This window comes from Mytilus edulis, chromosome 12 (genome assembly GCF_963676685.1).
Source record: "Mytilus edulis chromosome 12, xbMytEdul2.2, whole genome shotgun sequence".
Lineage (NCBI taxonomy): Eukaryota > Metazoa > Mollusca > Bivalvia > Mytilida > Mytilidae > Mytilus > Mytilus edulis.
Genome location: NC_092355.1, coordinates 9328068 through 9354515, shown reverse-complemented (window position 1 = coordinate 9354515; position 26448 = coordinate 9328068). Strand labels below are relative to the sequence as shown.

The window sequence follows — 26448 nt, the reverse complement described above, 5'->3', positions numbered from 1 at the left end:
TTTTATGCATACTATTTTCATTTGTAAGGAAAGGTTATACTTTTCTATGCTTAAAATTCAAACAAATCAATGATCATGCATGGCAATTCCCTGTATAAAATGGTTGATGGTTACATAGGATTGCTCTTAAAATTGAATTATGTGCCGGTGATTCTTATCTTAATCTGTAAATTTTGAGACAGCATTTATGTAAGACTGTTTAAGGAAAATTAGTGATTTATTGCATTATCCAAAATGTTTAAACAAATACCAAATATTCTTTTTACTCACACAAATATGTTTTTTTCATGAACAATCTATGCAGATTTGTGCAATTTTGCATGACTTGTAACTTGAAAAATTGTATGGTGACCCATATTTTTTATTATATTTTTAAAAAAAGCATAGCAAAATTTTCATTTTAACAAAGAAAATTCTATCTTAGAAATATATACTGGTGATCTGCCTTAACACATTATTACATTTGTCTAAAGTCAACTTTAAATGTCACAAAAATTGAATCATGATCCAGGATAACTTTATAATGCTCCTCTAAAACATCTGGAAAAAGTTGTGCTATCATTTGAAAGACATCCACAGCTTGTATTTCATTGACAATGACTGTGGTAGACACAATGAAATGGTCGTAGATGTTAGCACGATTTCCAGTTGGTTTGTATGGAACTAAATATAAATCACTGTTGCTAGGTTTTAGAGGAAACCTGCCTAATCCAAAGCGCATTTTAGTGTCCTCAGATCCATACTGTGATGGATTTGGCGTACTGGTATCTGTACTACTTACTGACAAAGACTTAAACATTTGTTTTGTCTTGCCATTTTGAAGCAGTGTTTGCAGAGTGGCATTATTTATCTCTACATTGAAATCACCACCTAAAATTAGTGGTAAATCAGGTTTACTTTCAAGATAATTGAGTAGTAGTACCAAGAAGTCTTTAAGAATTTCTAGCTTCTCGTCTTCAGATTTTCCTGTGTAACGACCATGATAGGTTACACAGAGAAAATCGCCATCAGGTCCTTTTGACTTTAATATCAAAGCATGGAATCTGGCTTTCAACTCACTTTCTCTAGATATGATGTTGAGGTGTACAAGAGCATCATACAATATAACAAGATCAGACTTTGGCATTTCTTTTTTCCAGTGTACAGCATTGTAAAGTATTCCTGTTTCCTCATTATATACATAGTCATATTTAGTGACTCCATCGTTACATTCTTTGCAGACCACGTTATAAAATATCTTCTTTCCTTCCTGAGCAAGAATCAAGTCAGGTCTATAGGATTTTATGATGTTAACGGCTACTTCTCTTCGTTTTTTTCCTGGCTTTAAATCTACTCCTTTTGGTTTATGGTTATTCCCATTAACATTCATTACTAAAGCCTTCATATTGACTTCCTTTTGTCAAGTGATGTAACTGAAAATGAACAAGAATGAGGTAAAATAATTGCATCACTTAAGTTTCTGTTTAAGGTTGACCTTGTCTATTTGGTCCTTTTTGTAATCTTTTTTACAGTTTAGAATTACCATGATAACCTTCATAATGTCAGTCAACTTGCTGTTGACAAACATAGAACAAACTGTCAGGGGCATTACTTAGCAAGTAACTTTCAAAATTACCTATACAGGTAATTATTGTTGAAATTGTGGCTCTATTGAATACTACTTGTAACAATTGCTGTTGCAAATTTCTTTTAGATATAAGATAAAGAACATGTTGTATGAGTGCCAATGAGACAATTCTCCATCCAAGTCACATTTTCTAAATGTAAACAATTGTAATTTACACTTCTGCATCTTCTGGGTCAAAGATTGGTATTTTGGGACATTTAGGGGCATTTTTTTTTTCAGTCTGAGCATCCTTCCTTAGCCATCCATCATCCTTTCCTTTGTCCTTCTGTTCCACTTCAGGTTAAAGTTTTTGGTCAAGGTAGTTTTAATAGGCAGTGCTTTAAGGCCTGACTTTCAAGTCATTGAGTTCATCTTTCCTTACATTCAACAAATCTATGTGATCTGGAAATAATTTATTTTCTCCTCCTTCTTTTTCTTGTAGAAATGTTCTTTTGTTTTTTTATGCCCCAACTACGATAGTAGAGGGGCATTATGTTTTCTGGTCTGTCCATCTGTTCGTTTGTCTGTCTGATCGTCTGTCCATTCGTCCCACTACTGGTTAAAGTTTTTAGTAAAGATAGTTTTTGATGAACCTGAAGTTCAATCAACTACAAACTTAGTATACTAGTTGCTTATGATATGATCTTTTTAATTTTACAGCCAAATTAGACTTTTGGCTCGATTTTCATGGTTCACTGAACATAGAAAATGAAGTTTCAGGTTAATGTTTTTGGTCAAGGTTGTTTTTGATGATGTTGAAGTCTAATCATCTTGAAAATTGAAACACATGTTCCCTATGGTAAGATCTTTCTAATTTAAATGCCAAATTAGATTTTTTACCCAATTTCATGGTCCATTAAACATTGAAAAATGATAGTGCGAGTTGGGCATCCATGTACTTTGGACACATTCTTGCATTGTTTTCATATACATTGGGAAATAAAGAAAGAATCAGTGTGTATTGTTCGTTTTAAGAACTTTTTATTATGCCCTTCCTACGATAGTAGAGGGGCATTTTGTTTTCTGGTCTGTGGGTCGGTCAATCTGTTTGTTTGTCTGTCGTACGGTCCCGCTTCAGGTTAAAGTTTTTGGTCAAGGTAGTTTTTGAAGAAGCTGAAGTCCAATCAATTTGAAACTTAGTACACTTGTTGCTTATGATAAGATCATTTTAAAGCCAAATAAGACTTTTGACCCCAACTAAACATAGAAAATAAAAGTGGGAGTTTTAGGTTAAAGTTTTTGGTCAAGGTAGTTTTTGATGAAGTTGAGGTCCAATCAACTTGAAACTTAGTACACATTTTCCCTATATTATAATATTTCTAATTTAATGCCAAATTAGATTATTTACCCAATTTCACAGTCCATTGATCATGAAAAATGATAGTGGGGCATCCATGTACTTTGGATACATTCTTGTTAAAGTGTATTTTGCATTATAAGCATTCAACCTGATTACAAACTATCATTATTTAAATTCCGCGTGGAAAGAGGTCGGGGCAATTTTGAGTTTTATATGCAATCTAAAGATATTTTCAAATCATTTCAGTCGTTGATATTACTATTAAAAGTTGTCTGAACATGAAATATATTGCATATTATACAATTTAAAGCATATTTCTGTATGTGAAGCCATATGACGTTATAGTTATTTTAGTCTCAGTTATATAAAGTATGAAATTATTGTCCCTGAATTGGCGGCACCGATGTAGCCGATCTGGGTCTCACTTATTAGAGACAAAAAGGGTCAAAAAGTGTCAAGAAGACTATTTAGCGACAATATATAAATAAAAAACAATCATTGAAACAACTTATTCCCAATAGATATTGAATAAAAGTATGCATTATTTTTATTTAAGGGGTGGTTATAAAACATTTTTATGCCCCATCTACGATGGTAGAGGGGCATTATGTTTTCTGGTCTGTGCGTTCATTCCTCCATCTATTTGTTCGTCGGTCCGTCCAATCGTCCCTCTGTCCCACTTCAGGTTAAAGTTTTTGGTCAAGGTAGTTTTTGATGAAGCTAAAGTCCAATCAACTTGAAACTTAGTACACATGTTCCTTATGATATGATCTTTCTAATTTTAAAGCCAGATTAGACTTTTGATCTTAATTTCACAGTCCAATGAACATAGAAAATGAAAGTGCGAGTTTCGCATTAAAGTTTTTGGTCAAGGTAGTTTTTGATGAAGTTAAAGACCAATCAACTTGAAATTTAGTCCACATGTTCCCTATGATATGATCTTTCTAATTTGAATGCCAAAATTAAAGTTTTGACCCCAATTTCACACTCCACTGAACATGGAAAATTATAGTGCGAGTGGGGTATCGGTGTACTATGGACACATTCTTGTTTTATAAAGAAGAAATGGATTGTCTAGTTTTTAGCAATTCACTTAAATTGGTACACATGAAAATAAATGAATTCCATTCACAGTACTAGAGGCTAAGATGAAATTATATTTTAATGTTTTTTGCAGAAGTTCAGATAACTAATACATAAGCATGATAAGGGGGACCTTCAAATGTTCAGAAGGGGGCTTCAGTTACATTTTTAAGCTGTGGTAGTGACATGATACTTAACTATTTTTATTTTTAGAATTTGAAATGAAAAAAAAGGAACTATGTTAAAAAAGGAGAATAGTAATAATTCGATAAGATGAAGGTTCATTTTAGAATATTTTTTAGGCAGTTAAACTGCCTTATGCGAGCATCCTAGATTTGTGTTCTACCCAATAAATGCTGAAATATTACCCATTGTTATTACAATCTAGCTGGCTATTATGTTCTTTACAACTTATTAGACATTTTTGTCATACTTTTATTTCTGGAATACAAAAGAATATGACCAGAAAAAACTTAATTGATCGGCAGGGTACCCAAAATTTTTGAAGTTGTACATAGAAAGTAGTGCTGAAATAGAAATCCGTGCATAGGGTAGTACTGTCCAGTGCAAAAGCCTATCCACAGCTGTTCAATTTGCAGTCTGTTGAAATAAGAGACAGACAAGACAACAACATCTGTGTCAACTGTTCTGATCAGTATTCTGCTGTTGCCTTTCTGGGAAGCATCTAAGAAATACAACACAATTCTATTGGAATTATTGGTGTTCTTTGATATGCTGAATCTAAACATGTATTTAGATTTTTGATAATGTTGTCAGTAACTTTTTATGTTTCAACTCATCAAAATATTCTGAGTCGATTTTCTTCAAAATATTCTGTGTCCAATTTGCCTTCGTTTCATCTTAGAAAAATTCTAAGTGCTGCTTTTCCATCGTTTGCCTTCCTAAAAAATTTCTATGTCCAAGTTTGCCATCGATTCCATCACCCAAAAAAGTTAAGTCCAAACTTTGCCATAGATTGCCATAGATTTTCATCCTTTCCATGGAATTTCTTTCATGGCAAATATGAACACGATGGCAATTTTTGCCATGAATTGCATGGAATTTCATCAAATTTTACATCGTTTCCATCCTTTTTCCATGAAAAATTGATGGCATAGATGGAAGGCCATGAAAATCCTAGGGATGGGTAATATACCCATTTAATCTTTATAAACATAAACTGCACAACTTTTGACCTTTTAATTCATGTACAAATATTGTTGATCAATGAAATTTATTTTAGATTTCTGGTGATATGCTATGATAAAGTGTTCATTTTATATTCTCACCAATCTCGTACAGAAATTATAATTTTATGTTAGGCTTGCTCTTAATAAGAAAGTAAATTTTTTTGTTTCAAGACCATTAAAAGCATGTTTATGTAACTGTTTTCTTCAACATTGACAAGTTTATGACCTAATTAACACCTTTGATGGTCTTAAATCTGCAGATCACTCAATCTCAGGTTAATTATTGAGTGTTATCACTACGATTAACACAGGTGTAACAATTCAAATTTTTACTTTGCAATTTTCTTTAACCGAGACAATTTGTTATCTTCATTTCTAATGGCTTCAATTTTACTATATTCTTTTAAGATTACTAAAATCCACAAATTTAAGAACCCACAAACATGTAACTTTTGCTCAAACCACTAAAATTAATACCCACGAATTAAAGTACTTTCACAGTATGGCTAATTATACCCCACGCAACGAAGTTGCGGAGGGTATAATGTTTTTGACCCGTCCGTCCGTCCGTCAGTCCGTCAGTCCTGTTTCTTGTCATCGCAACTCCTCTCAAACCACACAACAGAATTTCACGAAACCTTTTCAGATAATAAGGACATACTATGTAGTTGTGCATATCGACGGGAAATTGCGATTCAATTTTTTTTCTAGGAGTTACGCCCCTTTGAACTTATTTACTTTAATGTACTACTGCAACAGTTTGTCATCGCAACTCCTCTCAAACCACACAACAGAATTTCACGAAACCTTTTCAGATAATAAGGACATACTATGTAGTTGTGCATATCGACGGGAAATTGCGATTCAATTTTTTTGCTAGGAGTTACGCCCCTTTGAACTTATTTACTTTAATGTACTACTGCAACAGTTTGTCATCGCAACTCCTCTCAAACCACAAAACAGAATTTCACGAAACCTTTTCAGATAATAAGGACATACTATGTAGTTGTGCATATCGACGGGAAATTGCGATTCAATATTTTTTCTAGGAGTTACGCCCCTTTGAACTTATTTACTTTAATGTACTACTGCAACAGTTTGTCATCGCAACTCCTCTCAAACCACACAACAGAATTTCATGAAACTTTGTAGATAATAAGGACATACTATGTATATTGACAGGAAATTATTATACAATATTTTTTCTTATACAATTTTTTTTTCTTATACTTAATTAATTTCTCCAATGACAATGTGGGGACGTGGGGTATGTGAGCGTGCTCACTAAGGTTCTTTAATTTTAAAGAAAACACAAATATTTCAAGCAGTGTAAAGCTTTAGAATGTTTGACCAACTGTTTTATAATCTCCTGTCATTTTACTCCAAACTTGGTATGGAGCGACATCAAGGACTTTGGGTTGAAGATTAGGGTCTTTTACATTGATATACCAGTTGCTTTTGAAAACCTCCATGAAGTATTCATTAACTTACCTTAATAATCAATTTGTTTAATAAAGATAAATGTTCAATCTTTGAATGTTTAATGACTGTTCTTTCAAATCTAAAAATAAACTGAAGCAATGCTGCCACAGTTTTCATAATTAGTTTATTTTTTGCCTTGGTTTTTGGCTAACTGCCTACAGTGCTTACAGTGCTTTGATTTCTTTTGTTGTCCTGCCCTTATTTTGGTTTGGTCACCTAGATCAAATTTGTGACTGAGAAACTTAAGTAAACAGAACAAATGTATGATTTGATAGAACACTTTATAGTAATAATTGTCATTTACCTTATTCATATGTTAAGAAAACATTTTTACTTACTTTTTAAATGTTTCTCAGTTGTTCAATTACGATAAAATTTCTTGCTTTTCTTTTGCTATCTGTACATTTAGAATATATATGTCATTGTGCTTTCACTGATTTTGTGTCATAGATTGATATTATCATTTTTATTATCACAATGATTATATTATTCAAAATTGCATAGAGTTTATAAATATATATATATATATATACATATAATACATGTAATACAAATGATTATTAATTATTATTATTATTAATCTACTGATAACAAAACAAAACATCCTTGTTTAAACAATCAACATATGATGTTGTATATGAACATTACCCTGACTTATATATTATCATGATGATGCGTTAAGTTCACTTGACTTTTTTTCAATTCAAAAGTATTTTTCCAGCTTTTATTTTTAGCTCACTGAACTGTGGTTGTAGAAGTGAAATGCAATTTATGAAAATGAAAACTATAATAAAAACTGAAATACCAAGAAGTCTGATCCCATTAAAGGACTATTAAGGATGTACTTAGGTGAGGTTTTGGAATTTGTGTCAAATTTTCAGACTCCTTGGTGTTTTTCCATAAAATACAATGTAAAATATTTTGCCCCATAACACCTATTTATTTTTTCATGCAAGACTTAATAGCTCATGAAAGGTCATTTACTAAAATTTTAGAAGATTCTTTATTTTCTCTCTTTTGTTTTGAGACCTAATAATACCAATGCAAATATAAGGTAATAGTCCAAGTCAGCCTTTTCCCGCAATATTTTAAATCTCAAATATCTTGAAAAGGAGGTCCATGACCTATCAATGTTTTTAGCTTATTTTTATCCTTAATTGATGCTCTACCAGCGTATGGTATCAATTTTATCTTCTTAATTTATTAATTTTCACCTAACCTCACCTAAGTACATCCTTAAAGGATTTATTTCCCATAAAAAAAATTAAAAATTATACGACTGCAAAAATTGAAAAAATTTTAGTTGTATATTGGTATCACGTTGGCGTCGTCGTCGGTGTCTTTGTCTTTGTCGTCGTCTGAAGGCATTTGATTTTTACACTATAACTTTAGTATAAGTAAATAGAAATCTATGAAATTTAAACACAAGGTTTATGGCCACAAAAGGAAGGTTGAATTTGATTTTGGGAGTTTTGGTCCAAATAGTTTAGGAATTAGGGGCCAAAAAGGGCCCAAATAAGCATTTTCTTGGTTTTCACACTATAACTTTAGTTTAGGTAAATAGAAATCCATGAAATTTCGACACAAGGTTTATGACCATAAAAGGAAGGTTGGGATTGATTTTAGGAGTTTTTGTTCCAATAGTTAAGGAATTAAGGGCAAAAAAAGGGCCCAAATAAGCATTTTTCTTTGTTTTATTGCACAGTATTTCAAACAGCAAGTATTTTCAATTGCACAGTATTGTGCAATAGAAAGAAATATCTAATTGCACAATATTGCGCAATAGCAAGAAATTTTCAATTGGAGTTATCTTTTTTGTCCATAATAGCAGTTGAATCAACTCAAATCATTGTTTTATACAATATACAATGTATATTCACTTTTACTACCAACTGATAAATTAAAACAATCTTTACCATTCAGTGATAACAAGCACTTTTTTTACATTTTAATATTTTATGATGTATTTAAATGAGTTGTTATTGTTGCAAACTCCATAAGAAATTTGAAATTAAGATCAGTTTTGGAATAAGGGAAAGGGGTATATGAAAAAAAAATTGGGGGGGGGGGGGTCAATTTTTCTCATTTCAGATTTCATAAATAAAAAGGGAATTTCTTCATTCAAACATTTTTTGAGAGGATTAATTCTCAGATCTGCAGTGACATCACAACATGTAACTGACCAATCAATGATTAGCATTTTTGTTATGTAAACAATGTTGATAGGTGATGCGGATAAGATTCCTCTAGATTTTCCATAGACTTATTGCAAATTAATTTAATTGATATATATCATAACCAGTTGAATATAGTAATTTTACTCTTTTAATACTGTTAAAGACACTATATACTATCTCCATTTTGATTTTTAACATACTATAACCTCTGGTTAAAAAATAATCGGCAATTTAAATGATCAGTTATCCCCTTCAAATAGATGAAAAATCTAGAGGATTCCGGATTTCATCACCTCCTGACAAATGTAAATGCCAGGATGTCCGGATCTGAGAATATTCAACAGCATAGTGAATTGCTCAAAGGCAAAAAAAAAATTTAAGTTCATTAGACCACATTCATTCTGTGTCAGAAACCTATGCTGTGTCATCTATTTAATCACAATCCAAATTTAGAGCTAAATCCAGCTTGAATGTTGTGTCCATACTTGCCCCAACCGTTCAGGGTTCATCCTCTGCGGTAGTATAAAACTGCGCCCTGCAGAGCATCTGGTTAAATCTGTGATTATTTAAAACCTTGAAAATTATAATTGATCAATTATTACTATCAATTGACTAGTACATCAATACTGTTAAAAAAAATATATGTAAAACAAGATCTTCCAAAATTCCAATATTACAGAAACCATTTGATGCGTGACTGCTAACACAGGTTAATGCCATTAATAACTTTTGTCTATTCTCTTACAAACTGGAAACTGTAAACAGCTAAAACAATTAGCAATGCAAGATCTATAAAAATGCTAATATGACTAAAACAATAAGAGTTATTGCCCTTTTATGATGATTTCTTACATATTTTTAAATTTTTGTCAATTAATTAGAGGACTGTAAAAGATTGATCTCCATTGGATAGTTGTCTCATTTGCATTCATATCTGATGAGATCTACCTATTATGTGTATACTTCCAATCTGTTTCCCTACTTTGTAAGGGAGTTATTGAGAGAAAAAATGAAAAAAAAATGAAATGTTTGCCTATTATATTGAAAATTACAGTGTTCTAGGATTCCCATTACCCGTTACCCGGGGTAAGTGGATTAGGACAACGGGTAAGTCATTTTTTAGCCTTTGTCACCCGGTGGTAAGTCAATTACCGAAAAACTCTTGAAATTTCCCGGTCCTCTTCAATTTTCCCATATCTGCTTTTTATTTTTATTAAATCACGAGAAAAAACTTTGATAAAAGATCGAAGATTTTGTCGATGTCTATCGGCGCTTTTATTCAAGCACTCGTTTACTAGGTGTAATCAAGCGCAAAAGAGACCACATTCTTCTCCTATCATTCTAAAAGTCGGTCACGGTGTCGGTAAAATCGGAAAATCCGGATTGATAACTGGTGCTTAAATCGGGACATAAACGATTTTTTTTCTTGTCATCGGAGGAAAATAAACTTACAGTTGCATTTATTATAGCTCTTAATAAATGACATAGTAATAACTATAACATATTTGTCAAATTTAGTAAGAAATCGTTTTTTTTAAATTTTGTACAAAAGTCAATCGTATCCGAATCCAGCTTTGTTCAGTAAATTAACTTTTAGATGTGGGTAAGTAATTTTTTTATTGATCTTACCCGTGGTAAGTCAAGGTGCCAAAAAAATCCTAGAACACTGAATTATAATTGATACTAAGAGAGAAACGTTATATAGCAAAATGATCAACAATATAAGTTCTACAAAAATTGACATGGTTGAAATTGTCTCATGACCCCGTTGTGAAAGTTTTTATTTTTGCAAAACCTATCCCGTTGCAATTTTTTGCAAAAATAAAAACATCATCATAATTTTAAACCATTCAATGCCAGTTCTGATTTACTTGTGCCTCTGTTTGTTATTACCTTTATGAACTTGATTATTTTTTCTAATTTACATTGATTTTTTTTTCAGATGAAGAATTTTACATTGAAACAAAGTTGGAAGAAAGTGTATGCCAAGGATGCCGATGAGAAAATCAGTACACTTAGGACTTACCACATGAATGATGAAGAAGAGACTGAGGTCGAAAAAGAGGACATTGTAGAGGGTGAGTTTACTATCAGTATCAAGGAGTTTTGATCCTAGTACTAGAATATTGTGTCGAACAATAATACACTATATCCCTTTTTTTCCATTTTAAAGATTGAACAATTTGTGTATATCATGTTCATGGTATATTTTCCATGGTACATGTTAAATTTTACATACTAAAGGTTAATTGAAATACACTTGAGAGTGAGGTTGGTACATGTAATACAAACATTGATAATGGATAAAGATTGGGAAAAGAAATTTGGTTTTCAATAGTTTCTTTAAAATTTGTGTTTTACAGACTAAGCAGAATCTTAGCCTTCATAGTACAACATTAATTTTACAACACCAAGAAACAACAAACATGTTTCATGAACTGGTTACCTGTTAAAAATTAATCTAAATTTTATACAGCAAATATACATAGAAATCTCACAGTAATTTATTTCGAGAATCTAGTAATTCTTTACTCAGGTACCATACTGAGATTACTTCATGTGTGAATATATTTTAGGTCACAGATATGGAAACACATTAGTCCCAATGTCAGCAGACGACAAAGAAAACATGAAATACAGGGCAGAAAAATGTTTTAAGATACTGGGTTTTACCAAGGGTGACAAGGTATAAATAAATACCATGAATAATAGGGCACAGAAATGTTTAAAATACTGAGATTTTCCAAAGGTGACAAGGTGTAGATAAATACCATGAATAATGGGGCACATAAATGTTTTAAAATACTGAGATTTACCAGGGGTTGAAGTCATAAAACTTTGCTCAGTGCTTGGAGAATAAAAATCATGCTCGAAACATGAAATCAAGCATTTTGATTGGTCGATTTTGGAGTATGAGTACAAAAAACTGACTCGAAAGTTTTATGCCTTCAAGGCCAGGTGTGACAAGGTGTAAACAAATACCTTGATAAACATGGTATATAGATGTTTATCATGTTTGTGAGTATGTTTTCACATGCTTTTGATGAAAAACTTGGAGTTACCAGTTATTCCATAAATGATTGTACAGGTTTGCTTCTTCCATACATTATATTGATAATATTATATTAGGGTATATGGTTTTAGATGTTTGAGATAAAAACGCCCATCTTCCCTCCCTAACTTATAATTTTAAAATAGTACTTACTGTTTATACCATTTGTTCTATTGAATCCAAGTGTCATTCTTTATTTCGATTCATCATAGATACCAGTCTTGTAATATAGTATGCCAGAAATCCATTTCGTCTTTACGTCAATAAAACTCCACTTTTGAAAACTGTGGATTTATCAATAAATGTTGAACACCAAATTTTTGTAAAAACAGGTGAAACCACAAATTTTAATGTTCAAGGTAATACAAATTTTCTACAAGGGTGTATGCAGACTTGTTCTAAACTGGGAAATCAAATATCAACAAAAAATGATTTGTTTCCTCTATCGACGAATATTGATACCCACAATAATAAATGAATCCACAGTAGTCATCAATATGAAATAGTTCATCAAAAGTCTTGTGCAAACCAACTAAAAATTCAGAAGGCAAACTTCATAAGCAGGGACTGTTCAACATATTAACCTGACTTTTATTTGCTATACTTGTGACATTTTTGGGTAAATAATTTGATATTTTTAATTTACAGATAAAGCGACACCATTACCTAGGAGATGGGTCATCCTATGTGGTTCCTGAAAAAGATGATGAGGTAAAAAATATCTTTTGAAATGGAAACTGTTATCACTAAATTGCATTACAATTTGTTCATGATAAGGATGTTTAAAAAGATGAACAGAGGGAAGAAAAACACCAGCCTTAAATCAAAGATTTACTGGTTAAGAGCAACATGGTTTTTCAGCCCCATAGCTAGGAATTTCCAGGGGGGGGGGTACTTTAACAAATACAATTCAAACAGGATGTAGACTTTAACAACAGTGATTATTGTTTTTCACAGGGGAGTTTGTATGAACATCTTGAACTCCCCTAGCTTTGAGTGTGGTTTTGTTATGTCATTGAAACGGTATACAATTCAGAAATATTAAATCCAGAAATTTAAAACATCAAATGAGTTTTATTTAACCTGGCCAACTTTTTTGCCGCCATCTGGTATTCATTCTTTCTGTTAGAACTACAATAGGACCTTCAACAATAAGCATTACCCATAACATAAAGTAAGATATAAATGGCCCTGACATGAAAAATGTCAAACAATTCAAATCAAGAACCAAAAAATCAGCAAGCTTATTTTTGTACAAAACAAATCAAAAATATAAATTGATAGATACACTCTTAAATAACATGCTCCTGACTATATAATTTTCTTTGTTTTTCAGTCTGCGGCTATAGCTTTATCAGCTCTGATAAATGCTCTATATGAAACGAATATGGTGGCCATTGTTAGGAAAGTTTACAGCGCTGCCTCTGGACCCAAACTAGGATGTCTGGTTCCTCATATCAAAACTGAGTATGAGGTGAGTGAGGATTCATAGATTTATTCTTTAGAGGAAGCTTGGAGGATGCTCTCAGCTTCTTAAGTAGGCTCTTCTCAGCTTTTTATGTGAAAATAACTATCATGAACCATTAAGATGTCAATTAAATCTAAAGCACTTCTTTAATAAGGAATAAAGAGCATTATAGAGGAAGTTCAATTAAAAGAGGGAAGAAAGATACCAAAGGGACAGTAAAACTCATAAATCGAAAATAAACTCACAACGCCATCAATTAACACCTGTGTAAACATCTGGTCTATTCAAATAAATCTTGCATGAAATTTTTTAAAACCATTATTTCAGAAATTGTTGCATGCATTTGTTATTGTAATTTTGTAATTTCAGACTAAAAGCGTGTTTTAAATTTTTGCAATATTGACAAAAGCTGTGTTTATTTCATATAAAAAATTTCAAAATGAGAGATAAAATTGTTGTGATTATAACCCTGTTACATTTTTGTCGAGCCTGCAACTTTTGTTGCAGAAAGCTCGACATAGGGATAGTGATCCGGCGGCGGTGGCTACGGCGGCGGCGTTAGCTAACTTCTTAAAAGCTTTATATTTTAGAAGGTGGAAGACCTGGATGCTTCATACTTTGTATATAGATGCCTCATGTTACGAAGTTTCCGTCAGTCACATGTCCAATGTCCTTGACCTCATTTTCATGGTTCAGTGACCACTTGAAAAAAAAGTTCAAATTTTTTGTAATGTTGAATTCTCTCTTATTATAAGTAATAGGATAACTATATTTGATATGTGCGTACCTTGCAAGGTCCTCATGTCTGTCAGACAGTTTTCACTTGACCTCGACCTCATTTCATGGATCAGTGAACAAGGTTAAGTTTTGGTGGTCAAGTCCATATCTCAGATACTATAAGCAATAGGGCTAGTATATTCGGTGTATGGAAGGACTGTAAGGTGTACATGTCCAACTGGCAGGTGTCATCTGACCTTGACCTCATTTTCATGGTTCAGTGGTTATAGTTGAATTTTTGTGTTTTGGTCTGTTGTTCTCATACTATATGCAGTAGGTTTACTATATTTGTTGTATGGAATGATTGTAAGGTGTACATGTCTAGCGGGCAGATGTCATGTGACCTTGACCTCATTTTCATGGTTCATTGGTCAAATGTAAGTTTTTGAGTTTTGGTCTTTTTATCTAATACTATATGCCATAGGTCAACTATATTTGGTGTATGGAAATATTTAATGATCTTTGTCAGTCACGCAGGTTTTATTTGACCGTGACCTCATTTTCACAGTTCATTGCACAGTGTTAAGTTTTTGTGTTTTGGTCTTTTTCTTAAACTATAAGTAATAGGTCAACTATATATGTTGCATAGAAGCATTGTTAGCTGTACATGTCTGCCTGGCATGGTTCATCTGACCTTGACCTCATTTTCAAGGTTCATTGGTCTTTGTTTAGTTATCTTGGTTAATGTTAAGTTTATGGTACAGTTGTTATAAAGCTTAGCTTTTTACTTAGGACTATCAACATAATATCAATGATTAGTATAGAAGGCGAGACATTTCAGCGTGTGCACTCTTGTTGCAATAATTAAAAACATCCAAAATATTTCAGTACTATAAAATAGATTCAAAATTCTAATAATAGAGTGTTTATTTCTGAGGGGAAAAAAGGAGTAAGTATTTTCCAAAGGATTAATAATTAAAACATAATTTGTAGAAAAGCAGTAAATACCATAGCCAAAGAAAAAAGATGAAAGCATATATAATACTTCACAGAAAGCTAAATTGGGCAACATAAACCTAATAAAAAAGGGGTATAAAGAGGGTCATTTGATTCACATTCCATATTTCTAGGACAAATAACAAAACGTTGTCTACTTGTGAATAAAACTAGATCATAAGAAAATAAATTTTAACATTTGCAATTATGAGGAATATGAGTTACCTCCCATTACATATAGTCATAAAATTTAAATGGAATGGGAGATAACTCTACCTTCTCTGTTTTTTTTCTTTCAATACATGTTTTAATTTTAAGACTTTCTAATTCTTAAAATCTGAATTTTTTGTAGAGAGTTTTCACATTCAAATATTATTTCTTTGTTAATTTCTGTAAAAAAATTTGACTTGCTAGCTAGTGTCTACATCAATATTACATTTTGCAATAATAAATATTTTTTTCATTTCCTACAAAGTCTCTGAAAGCTTTACAGTTTGCTATGTTTATTTTCAGTGTCTAATCTATGTAGAACTTCCCTTTCGAGAAGATATTCGACAATTTACATTTGGATCTTTACCCATTACAGAGGACAGTAAAGTTAATGTTAAAAACGCACCATCAGGTAAGTTACATAATTTTCAATTTGTTGAAGGCGGTCACTATATGGTAGAATAGAATAGAATATCGTAAATTCAGAAATTATTGCATTCATTTATTAATGGGATTTTTCAAAAATCGACAATAATGAGAGATTAATTAATGGGATTTCAGAAAAATCTGGATACAGATATATGTATTAGATATCGGAATGCAAGTTTTTATTATTGCCATACTCACCCAGATCTAGAAGTAAAAACATTGTCTGCATCAACTTGTATTTATTTTTTCCCTTTGCTAAAAAAAGTTAGATATAGTACATTTGTATTATCTTTATTGAGAGAAAAATTATAAACATTAAATATCATAGTTTCACTTTATAAATACTGATTAAAAGGTTTTGTTATGCTGGTAAACAACAATTAAGTAAACCACATAGGTTGAGGGTTGTAATTGGAGACTAATAATATTGTATCTAAAGACTTTTTTATTAGTATTTAAATACAATTTTTTTTTTTTTCTAAATCTGGAACTCGGAGGAAAATTCAAATGAAAAGTCCCTAATGAATTGGCAAAATCAAAAGCTCAAACCTATCAAATGAATGGATAACAACTGTCATACTCCTAACTTGGTACAGGCATTTTCATATGTAGAAAATGATGGATTAGACATGTCTTTATAACTATCTAAACCCCCTCCATGTTCTGATCTTCTACGACTGTTCGTCTCACCTGTGGATTTTTCTCTCATTCTTTTCTGAAACTAGAAATCAAATCTTCTATAAATTTGGTATCAGCTTCATCTGTAGATGTTTAACTGTGTGATGTATTTTCACATTGATTGCTGTACTGCCTTTTTATACCCTACATGGGTTATTATGTTTTTGGTCTGTGCGTTCGTTCATCCTTTTAGTTATACCTCCGCTTTGAAAAAAAGGGGGGTATACTGTTTTACCTCTGTCTGTCCTTCCATCAGTCCGTCCGTACCATGAATATTTGTCGTCACATTTTTCTCAGGAACTACACTACCAGGATTTCTGAAATTTAGTTTAAGGCTTGATATAAGTCAGCTATACTGTGTGATGCGTTTTCAGATTCATCACTCGACAACTTCCTGTTTACCGAACACTTGTATTATTTTTACACCTGATAGCCAAGTTGAAAATTTTTCGTCACATTTTTCTCAGGAACTGCACTACCAGGATTTCTGATATTTGGTTTCAGACTTGATATAAGTCAGCTATACCGTGTGATGCGTTTTCAGATTCATCACTCGACAACTTCCTGTTTACCGAACACTTTTATCATTTTTACACCTGATAGCCAAGTTGAAAATTTTCGTCACATTTTTCTCAGGAAGTACACTACCAGGATTTCTGAACTTTGGTTTCAGGCTTGATATAAGTCAGCTATACGGTGTGATGTGTTTTCAGATTCATCACTCGACAACTTCCTGTTTACCAAACACTTGTATCATTTTGACACCTGATAGCCAAGTTGAAAATTTTTCGTCACATTTTTCTCAGGAACTACACTACCAGGATTTCTGAAATTTGGTTTCAGGCTTGATATAAGTCAGCTATACTGTGTGATGCGTTTTGAGATTCATCACTCAACAACTTCCTGTTTACCAAACACTTGTATGATTTTACACATGATAGCCAAGTTGAAAATTTTCGTCACATTTTTCTCAGGAACTACAATACAAGGATTTCTGAAATTTGGTTTAAGGGTCAATATAAGTCAGCTATACCGTGTGATGTGTTTTCAAATTCATCACTCAACAACTTCCTGTTTACCGAACACTTGTATGATTTTACACATGATAGCCAAGTTGAAAATTTTCGTCACATTTTTCTCAGGAACTACAATACAAGGATTTCTGAAATTTGGTTTAAGGGTCAATATAAGTCAGCTATACCGTGTGATGTGTTTTCAAATTCATCACTCAACAACTTCCTGTTTACCGAACACTTGCATATTTTTACACTATTAATATTATCCACTTGCGGCGGGGGTATCATCAGTGAGCAGTAGCTCGCAGTTTCACTTGTTTGTCCATCCTTGCGTCTGTCCCTCTTCAGGTAAAAGTTTTTTGGTCAAGGAAGTTTTTGATAAAGTCCAATCAACTTGAAACTTAGTTCACATGTTCCCTATGATATGATTTTTCTTATTTAAATGTCAAATTTGACATGTTATAGTTTTCTACAGTCCATTGAACATATTAAATGATAGTGCTAGTGGGGCTTTCATGTATATGAACACATACTTGTTACTTATATACTTGTGACAGTGGTAAAATTATAATAAAAGTATTAGGTCATTCTACATCTTGTTATTTTACAGCTGACCAGTTGAAGGCAGTAGATGATTTAATCACCGATATGGACTTGTCTCAAACGGGGGAGTAAGTAGAACTTATAACAGCCAATGTAGAATATATGTCAATAAGACTGAGCAACCCAACAACACAATAAACTTAATCACAGATTTGAACTTGTCTTACACAGGGGAGTAAGCACAACTAACAAATAATAGCAAGGGTATATTTTAAGTCAGACAGCAAAACAACAACAAAATGAACTGTTGTATGCATTGATAGTGAAAATCAAGTCACAAATTTGAATAATTACTGATGTTGCATGTTCCTAGCAAAGTCTCCTTTTCACTATTATTACAGCAGGCAGAATAAAAACTATGGACTCTAGTAGGTTAAGCTATAAAAAAATCACCAAGAGTTAAAATAAAATTTTATTGACGTTGTAATTTGTAGTATATTTTGCTGTAATGATTGTGTATAACTTTTCCTCAATCCATGAATTTGGTCCCCCCCCCCCAAATAAATGAATATAAAACAGTTTACAACAACCACTGTCAATTTATTTTAATTCACCCCTTGATGAATGTTGGAGTGATGACATATCTGAATATAATACTAGAGATTTCTTGTTGCTCTTTGTAACAAGCAGACACATTTGTTTATTTCAGTGATGAAGAAGATAAAGTTGAAGCATTGAAACCAAAATTTGTATTTAATCCACATTTTCAAAGACTCTATCAGGTATGTGGTCAAAAGAAGCTGTGTTTTAAAAAAAAAGGAAAGCTTTATGTGAGTATTGCATGGCAATACATAGTCCCTTACTGGTTAAAAAGTCATTGTATTGAAAAAAAGTTCTAACTTAATCTATAACTTCAAACATGATGAAAAAAAGTTTTGAAAAATAATTATATTTAGTGAATTATCTAAATTCAAGAACCATAACTCTGCACAAAATCATCATCCAGAACAAAATTCTAATTCGATATGTAACTACTCATGTTAAAACTATTACTAATTTTCAAATCAATGTCTCCAAGCATGAAAAAACTGACTATTTCATGCAACATGATTGGTTCAGGTTGTGAAGTGTCATTCTTCTTATGAATAAATTAAGATTCATCATTAAATTATTTATTTGCTATATATTCAATAACTAATTTGACAATCAAATTTATCTTAAAAAAAAAAAAATATATATTTTTGATATATCAAACTGTCAGTTTTGTGTTCCAGCTGTAGCAACACTTTGAAACTAATTCTGTCATCATTGCCAATGCAATGTAACATCAGTCATCTAGGACTCCATGAAAACTGGTATTATCTTGTTGATTCTGAATGATTTGTTTTTGTATCCCTTACCAAAAAATGAACCTTTTTTAGTTTCATTATTTGGAGTTTGCAGGTGACACTGGTTTTCAAACCACCACACATGTAACAGATTATTTGTCTATTTCCAGTGTTTACAACATAGAGCTTTGAATCCAGATGATCAACTTCCTGAATTATCTCCCTTGATAGCCAATTATCTAAAACCACCTCAGGAAATTATAACTAAATGTGAACCTGAGGTAGAAAAAATACAGAAATTATTTAAATTAGAAGAGGTCAAACGAAAGGAAGACAGAACAGGGGAGAAGTTATTTAAAGATGGGTTTGTATTTATTTTTAGAAAACTGACAATATTTGAGCTGCATAACATAGACACCAACATTATGCAAGTTCAAAAATGCATGTACATGTTTAATACTTTAACTGATTTTGGAATATACAAATACGAAATAAAAGGTGAAATTTGGTCGTGTTTTGTAGGCTTCTTATATCAGCTCAATTTTCAAACAGTTTAAGACTTTGCAAAGAGATTTTGACAAACCCCAAAATAAGTTCATAGATGTATTGATATGCATTTGATTATGGTGGAATTCTATGTGACACAGCTTATATGTTATATTATTATTTTTTTCGAAGTGATAATTGCATTGTTGCCAGCAAAACCCTTTAGTGGCCAGCTTGAATTATCAATTTTCAAAACTGGATCACTAATTTTGAAATAAAAAAAACATACCCTCAGATACTAATTATAATTATACAAAATAATGAGTATGTGTATAACCATACTTGAATAAGAATGTTAAATTAATTGTGCATGGTGCATAAATTATGTACATGTTTTAAGGTTGCAGTCTTGTAATTGACTGCTCCATAGGCCTACATGCTAAACAGCTGATCTTTGAATATAAAAAAAATAAAAAATGCTACATAGAAAAAAAAATTCATGTTCATATCATGTATGTACAAATGTGAAATTGTAATTTAATCGAAAAAAAGTGGGTCATGCCATGAAGAATAAAAAGTTACGTAACCCTGAAGTCAAAACATTTTTTCTACTTTCTGTTTGTTGTTTTCATTAGGCCGCACCACTTCCAGTAAACATGAAATCCTTCCACTTTCCTGGATTGATATCCCCAAAAAGATGCAAGATTTTTTTAAATCTATATATATGTTTCAATTCATAAACCTATAATCAAACAGAAAAAATTTAGTCCAGAAAAAAATTTAGAAAAAAATGGACTATTTTGTTTCTCTCCATGTTTTGACATGCACTGGAAACTTGAGTTGTAATACAAGACTGGTACCTTAAAATATTAATTATGTCATTGTAAAGATTTGAAACTAGAGTTATCTTCCCTTGTCCACAGTTACAATTATACCTTCAATTCATTGTATTACCTTCTGATACAATGTCTAATTTTAAGTTTCAACTGCAATATAAATGCAATGTTTACCCTTCAGTGGTCACAAACATATTGATTGTTGGTAATCTTTACTCATACATTGGATGAAGACTTTTATTAAACATGCAGGAACATACTTATTATATGTTGCCAGTTCCTCCTTCGATGGTCTGGTAATTTGAGTTTCTATATTTGATAGATTGATATTAAAAAAGTAGTTATAAAAATTCAATGTTTATACCCCTGTTTTGAAAAAAATGGGGTATGCTGTTTTACCTCTGTCTGTCTACCTGTCAGCCCATCCATCCCATGATAATTATTGTCACATCTTTCTCAGGAACTACATCATAAGGATTTCTGAAATTTGGTCTCGGGGCTTATATAAGTAGGTATACCATGTAATGTGTTTTCAGATTCATCCCTCAACAAGTTCCTGTTTACCGTAACACTTACATATTTTTACTCTATTAAAATTATCCATATTATCAGTTTCAACTCCCTGAGGCAAAGTTGACCTTAGCTGAATAATGTTGTTTTTATGCCCCATTTATGGGCATTATGATTTTTACTGTGCGTCTGTCCTTCCGTCAGTCTGTCTGTCCTGCATGATCATCAGGTTAATGTTTTTGGTCGAGGTAGTTTTTGATGAAGGTGAAGTCCAATCAACTTTAAACTTAGTACACATGTTCCCTATTATATGATCCTTCTAATTTTAATGCTACATCAGAGATTTTCACCCATTTTCACGGTCCACTAAACATAGAAAATGATAATGCGGATGGAGCACCCATGTACTATGGACACATTCTTGGTTAAAGTCTTTTTTTTTGTTCATATAGATCTTCAACTTTTTTAGTAATTACACATCCTTGACTATCAAATATTTGGTTTTGAGTGTTCCTAATGAGGGTAACTCCAAAAAAGCACTTCTGACGAATGAAAATTATAACCTGTTGTTTTCATTTCTCAATGGCAATCATACCTCCATTGTATGTTTGTATACATGGCAATATTATTTAAATATTAATTTCTGTGGACCATCATTGAGTACTTTATCATTTATTGTCTTTTGTTTATTAGAGATGAAGCTGAAGGAGGCCCCGTTAAGAAACAGAAGTTGGATGATGACCTTGAAGGTGGAATGGAGGACATCACAAAGGCAGAGGTCACAGAGGTAAGTTGTCATGGTATCACAAAATAATTGATAATCTAGACGCTAGTATAGAGGATGCCATTGGTAACATATATACTAGATGATCAGTTTCAAGTATTAATTTGTGAAAACCATTCACATGCTATAATTCCAAGGTTGACTGGAAGATAGAAATATGATACAAAGTATTAACAAAAATACTGAACACCAAGGTAAATTTACAAGGTGAAAGTCCACAAAACCTGACAAAACCAAATGCTAGGCTTAACCTATCAATGGATGGATTGGAAAACAACTAAAATTCCTAATTTGGTACCATCATTTTCTGAAGAAAATGGGGATTTAATCAGGGTAGCTAGGTGAACCCCCACTTTGTCTACTCCTATTCTGCACAATAACAGACATATTAAGACCCATTTTGAAGTGCATTCATTTGGCTGTGCAGGTATGTCCAATCTAATTGGTATGTGAAAAAGATTTCCTGAGTAGAGATTGGCATGGCATGATCTCTCTATAAAATAAAATCACAAAAATATTGATGAAAATTTGAAACGAAAAGTACCTGTTCAAATGGCAAAATCAAAAGCTAAAACACATCAAATGAATGGACAACTATCATATTCCATATGTCATATGTATTTTAAAGCATTCTATAGCTTGCTGTTAGGTACAAGCCAATGCTCCATATTGAAGATTGTACTATGAACTATAATGGTTTACTTTTACAAGTTGTGACTTGGATGGAGAGTTGTCTCATTGACACTCATACCACATCTTCTTTTAACTAATAACACGCAAATTATCTAAGTGTTCAGCAAGATTAAAAAAAAAACAATAAATATGAATTACATTTTATTCTACTACGTATATACAAACCAGATTGTCTAAACATTATTTTACATGTTCAGTTTTAAAATGTATCAATAATATACATGTAGCATGGTATAAAAAAAATTCATTTGATTGTTATTTACCTGTTTTGTTTGCATGAAATGAATATTTTGAGCCAAATCCCATATAATTTTTGTCGAGCCTGCAACTTTTGTTGCAGAAAGCTCGACATAGGGATAGTGATCCGGCGGCAACGGCGGCGGCGTTAGCTAACTTCTTTAAAGCTTTATATTTTAGAAGGTGGAAGACCTGGATGCTTCATACTTTGTATATAGATGCCTCATGTTACTAAGTTTCTGTCAGTTTTCTGTCCAATGTCCTTGACCTCATTTTCATGGTTCAGTGACCACTTGAAAAAAAAGTTTAAATTTTTTGTAATGTTGAATTCTCTCTTATTATAAGAAATAGGATAACTATATTTGATATGTGCGTACCTTGCAAGGTCCTCATGTCTGTCAGACAGTTTTCACTTGACCTCAACCTCATTTCATGGATCAGTGAACAAGGTTAAGTTTTGGTGGTCAAGTCCATATCTCAGATACTATAAGCAATAGGGCTAGTATATTCGATGTATGGAAGGACTGTAAGGTGTACAAGTCCAACTGGCAGGTGTCATCTGACCTTGACCTCATTTTCATGGTTCAGTGGTTATAGTTAAATTTTTGTGTTTTGGTCTGGTTTTCTCATACTATATGCAATAGGTCTACTATATTTGTTGTATGGAATGATTTAAGGTGTACATGTCTAGCAGGCAGATGTCATGTGACCTTGACCTCATTTTCATGGTTCAGTGGTCAAAGTTAAGTTTTTGAGTTTTGGTCTTTTTATCTAATACTATATGCCATGGGTCAACTATATTTGGTGTATGGAAATATTTTATGATCTTTATGTCAGTCGCGCAGGTTTTATTTGACCGTGACCTCATTTTCACGGTTCATTGCATAATGTTAAGTTTTTGTGTTTTGGTCTATTTTTCTTAAACTATAAGTAATAGATCAACTGTATATGTTTTATTAGCTGTACATGTCTGCATGGCATGGTTCATCTGACCTTGACCTCATTTTCAAGGTTTATTGGTCTTTGTTTAGTTATCTTGGTTAATGTTAAGTTTATGTGACAGTTGTTATAAAGCTTAGCTTTATACTTAGGACTATCAACATAATATCAATGATTAATATAGAAGGCGAGACATTTCAGCGTGTGCACTCTTGTTGTAAATCTGTATGAATTATTACATGTGACTTACATTAAAATTTGCAATAAAAAGAATATTCAAATTAAATAAAAAAATCTGAAAAAAGTGTACAAAAAATTAATGGGAAAAAATGCATCAACTATATCAAATAACTGTCTATAAGAAAAACACTGGGCAAAACTATTAAACAGTTTTTACTGAAGTTTCCATAAATAATTAGAATTGTTTTAATTCAAATAAGGATATAAAAAGTATGACAGTGTGTTATATGTGTACCTTTTATTTATATAGTTGTTTAGTTGTTAAACAATTACTTCCTTTCAATAGGATCATTGCTCATCCATGAAAAAAATACATTTAAATATATTGAGATATGTAATCATACAAAATATTTTTAAAATCGTACAAAATAACAATAATAAGTCTGTCTTAAAGTACCATCTTCAGAAACATGTACTGGGAGTGAAATAAATAGTCATTAAATTTTCTTCTTTATGTGTTTCATCATTGGATGTTTGTATTTATCAAAATCCCTATTGATTATGAACATCACTGAGTCAGGTCATAGAAATACTAAAGCAATGATATTGAGTAATATAGAAAATGATGAGTATTATTGATTGGTATTTGATAAGATTTTAATCTCATATATAACTACCCAATACATATCCCTTCTATTCCAAATTAACTCTCATACAAACTTTAATATAAAACTATATTATTGAACTCATTGAATAACATTAAATGTACAAAAGATTGTTCCAAAAATTGTTTGGCACATTCCCCATTTCCATTCTCAATTTTATTACAATGTGAAAGTATAAAGGATTATTACAATAAATCTTTCTCCATCTGAGACTGTTTCCCAGATATAAAATTGTCCAAGTCTGAAAAGCTTTCAAGTTCTTCATCATCTTCTATTTGGTCATTTTGTTTGTCATTATTTTTCACTTCATCAATGTTTTCATGTAAATAAAGACGCCATGAACCTAGTACATTGTCACTGCATATTTCTCTTGAATTGCTTTTACTGTTGGGAATCTGTTCTAGTGATAGTCCATTCCTCTACAATAAAAGCAAAATATAACATTCTACTGAAAGAACTTGTGTGGTAACTATTCTTCATGGTATTTATTTTTACTTTTAATTGTTAAGTAACAAAACATACATTTGAAGTAGAAATTAAAAACTGCTAAGAAATGAATGGTTTAAACTGAGTTTTCCAATTGAAAAATCCCTTGTGAATTTGAGATATTAAAAAAGTGGATTGATGACTTGGCAGGTATCACTCATCTGTTGCTGTTATTTTGGTGGTGTTCATGTTGCTCAATCTATGTGTTTTGTATACTATTGCTTCTCTGTTCTCTGTTTATTTTCGACATATGAGTTTCAATGTCCCTCTGATATTTTCGTGTAATTATGGAAAGATTTATGAGATTTATTCTCTACTTATTTTTTTGACAGGTTTAGTGTTCTTTATTTACGAGTTAGACAAGTATTGTTCTGTGGGATGTTTAACATTTGACTTCTGATTCATTAGAAAACAGGCAAACTGACAAACTCACCTTTGATTCTTCATCAATTCCGTCATAATGTTCACACTGAAAATAAATAAGTATATTTGCTAATACAAAATTTTTAAATGTTTACCTGTTCTCACAGATTTATGATATAAATTAAAACAATTCATAATTTTACTCTTCTAAGTAGTGTTTTGAAACATATAAAATAATGTCTACCTCAATGAAAATTTATTTGTTGAGTGCCACAAGTTGATATCTTTATGTATATTAACCAAAATTCTGATGCAACATAGTTTGTAATGTTCATTTTGATTGGATAAGATGACCAATTCTAATGGCATCAATTAACAAGTGATGTTACCAAAAATTTTCTCGCAAGCGCAGACAATGTATGACAAATTTTAAATGTGAAATTTGACATTGTTTACTGTCAGTTTTATTAGAATGGAGATAACAATATTGTACTTAAAGCCTTAACATCATCAATTGGTGATTTGATGGCCGCTAACATTTTGTCAGTAAACTTAATTTATGACCATCAAATCACCAATTGATGCCCCCAGAGCTTAAAATGCAATACAGTTATCTTCTGTATAATATGAGGCAGGCATTACCTGTAAATGGGGACGAAGTCTGTATGAATTATTTTTTTGTAACTTAAATATTTGTTAAAAAAAAAGAAACAGAAATACCTTAGCGTTTCCGATTTTGGTTCTGTTGTTAAGGATTTTAGTTGTGACATTATTTAAGTTATGACGTCATATGCAATGTAAACAAAGAAACGCTATCATCAGGTAACGTTTTTTTAATAACAAACATTTTTTTTTAAATGAATTAGTATTAGTTCCTTTCTTAGACTGATAAATATACATTTAATTCAAAGTCTCATGTAAACAAGACCGGAAACAGAAGTAGATTTCTGAGCTGATCCGGAAATTCAAAAACGCGACAAAAAAAAATTGAACG

The 26448-nt window shown here is 31.8% G+C and overlaps 2 protein-coding genes across 3 annotated transcripts in view; one reads left to right on the top strand and one right to left on the bottom strand.

Annotated features, from left to right (window-relative positions):
* Positions 1-26448, top strand: part of LOC139499667 (X-ray repair cross-complementing protein 5-like) — a 99864-nt gene that overhangs the window by 40635 nt on the left and 32781 nt on the right. For both annotated transcript variants that reach the window (XM_071288419.1, XM_071288418.1), the window contains exons 8-16: positions 10781-10916; positions 11415-11524; positions 12539-12601; positions 13227-13364; positions 15585-15693; positions 18015-18075; positions 18657-18729; positions 19446-19639; positions 21801-21894. In XM_071288419.1, the coding sequence (XP_071144520.1) occupies positions 10781-10916; positions 11415-11524; positions 12539-12601; positions 13227-13364; positions 15585-15693; positions 18015-18075; positions 18657-18729; positions 19446-19639; positions 21801-21894 (978 nt within the window). The remainder of the gene's footprint in view (positions 1-10780; positions 10917-11414; positions 11525-12538; positions 12602-13226; positions 13365-15584; positions 15694-18014; positions 18076-18656; positions 18730-19445; positions 19640-21800; positions 21895-26448) is intronic.
* LOC139499233 (uncharacterized) lies at positions 458-7092 on the bottom strand. Its single transcript, XM_071287907.1, has 2 exons — positions 7000-7092; positions 458-1412 (listed from the first exon to the last, which is right to left on the bottom strand). The coding sequence occupies exon 2, from the start codon at positions 1382-1384 to the stop codon at positions 458-460; it is 927 nt and encodes a 308-aa protein (XP_071144008.1). The 5' UTR covers positions 1385-1412; positions 7000-7092.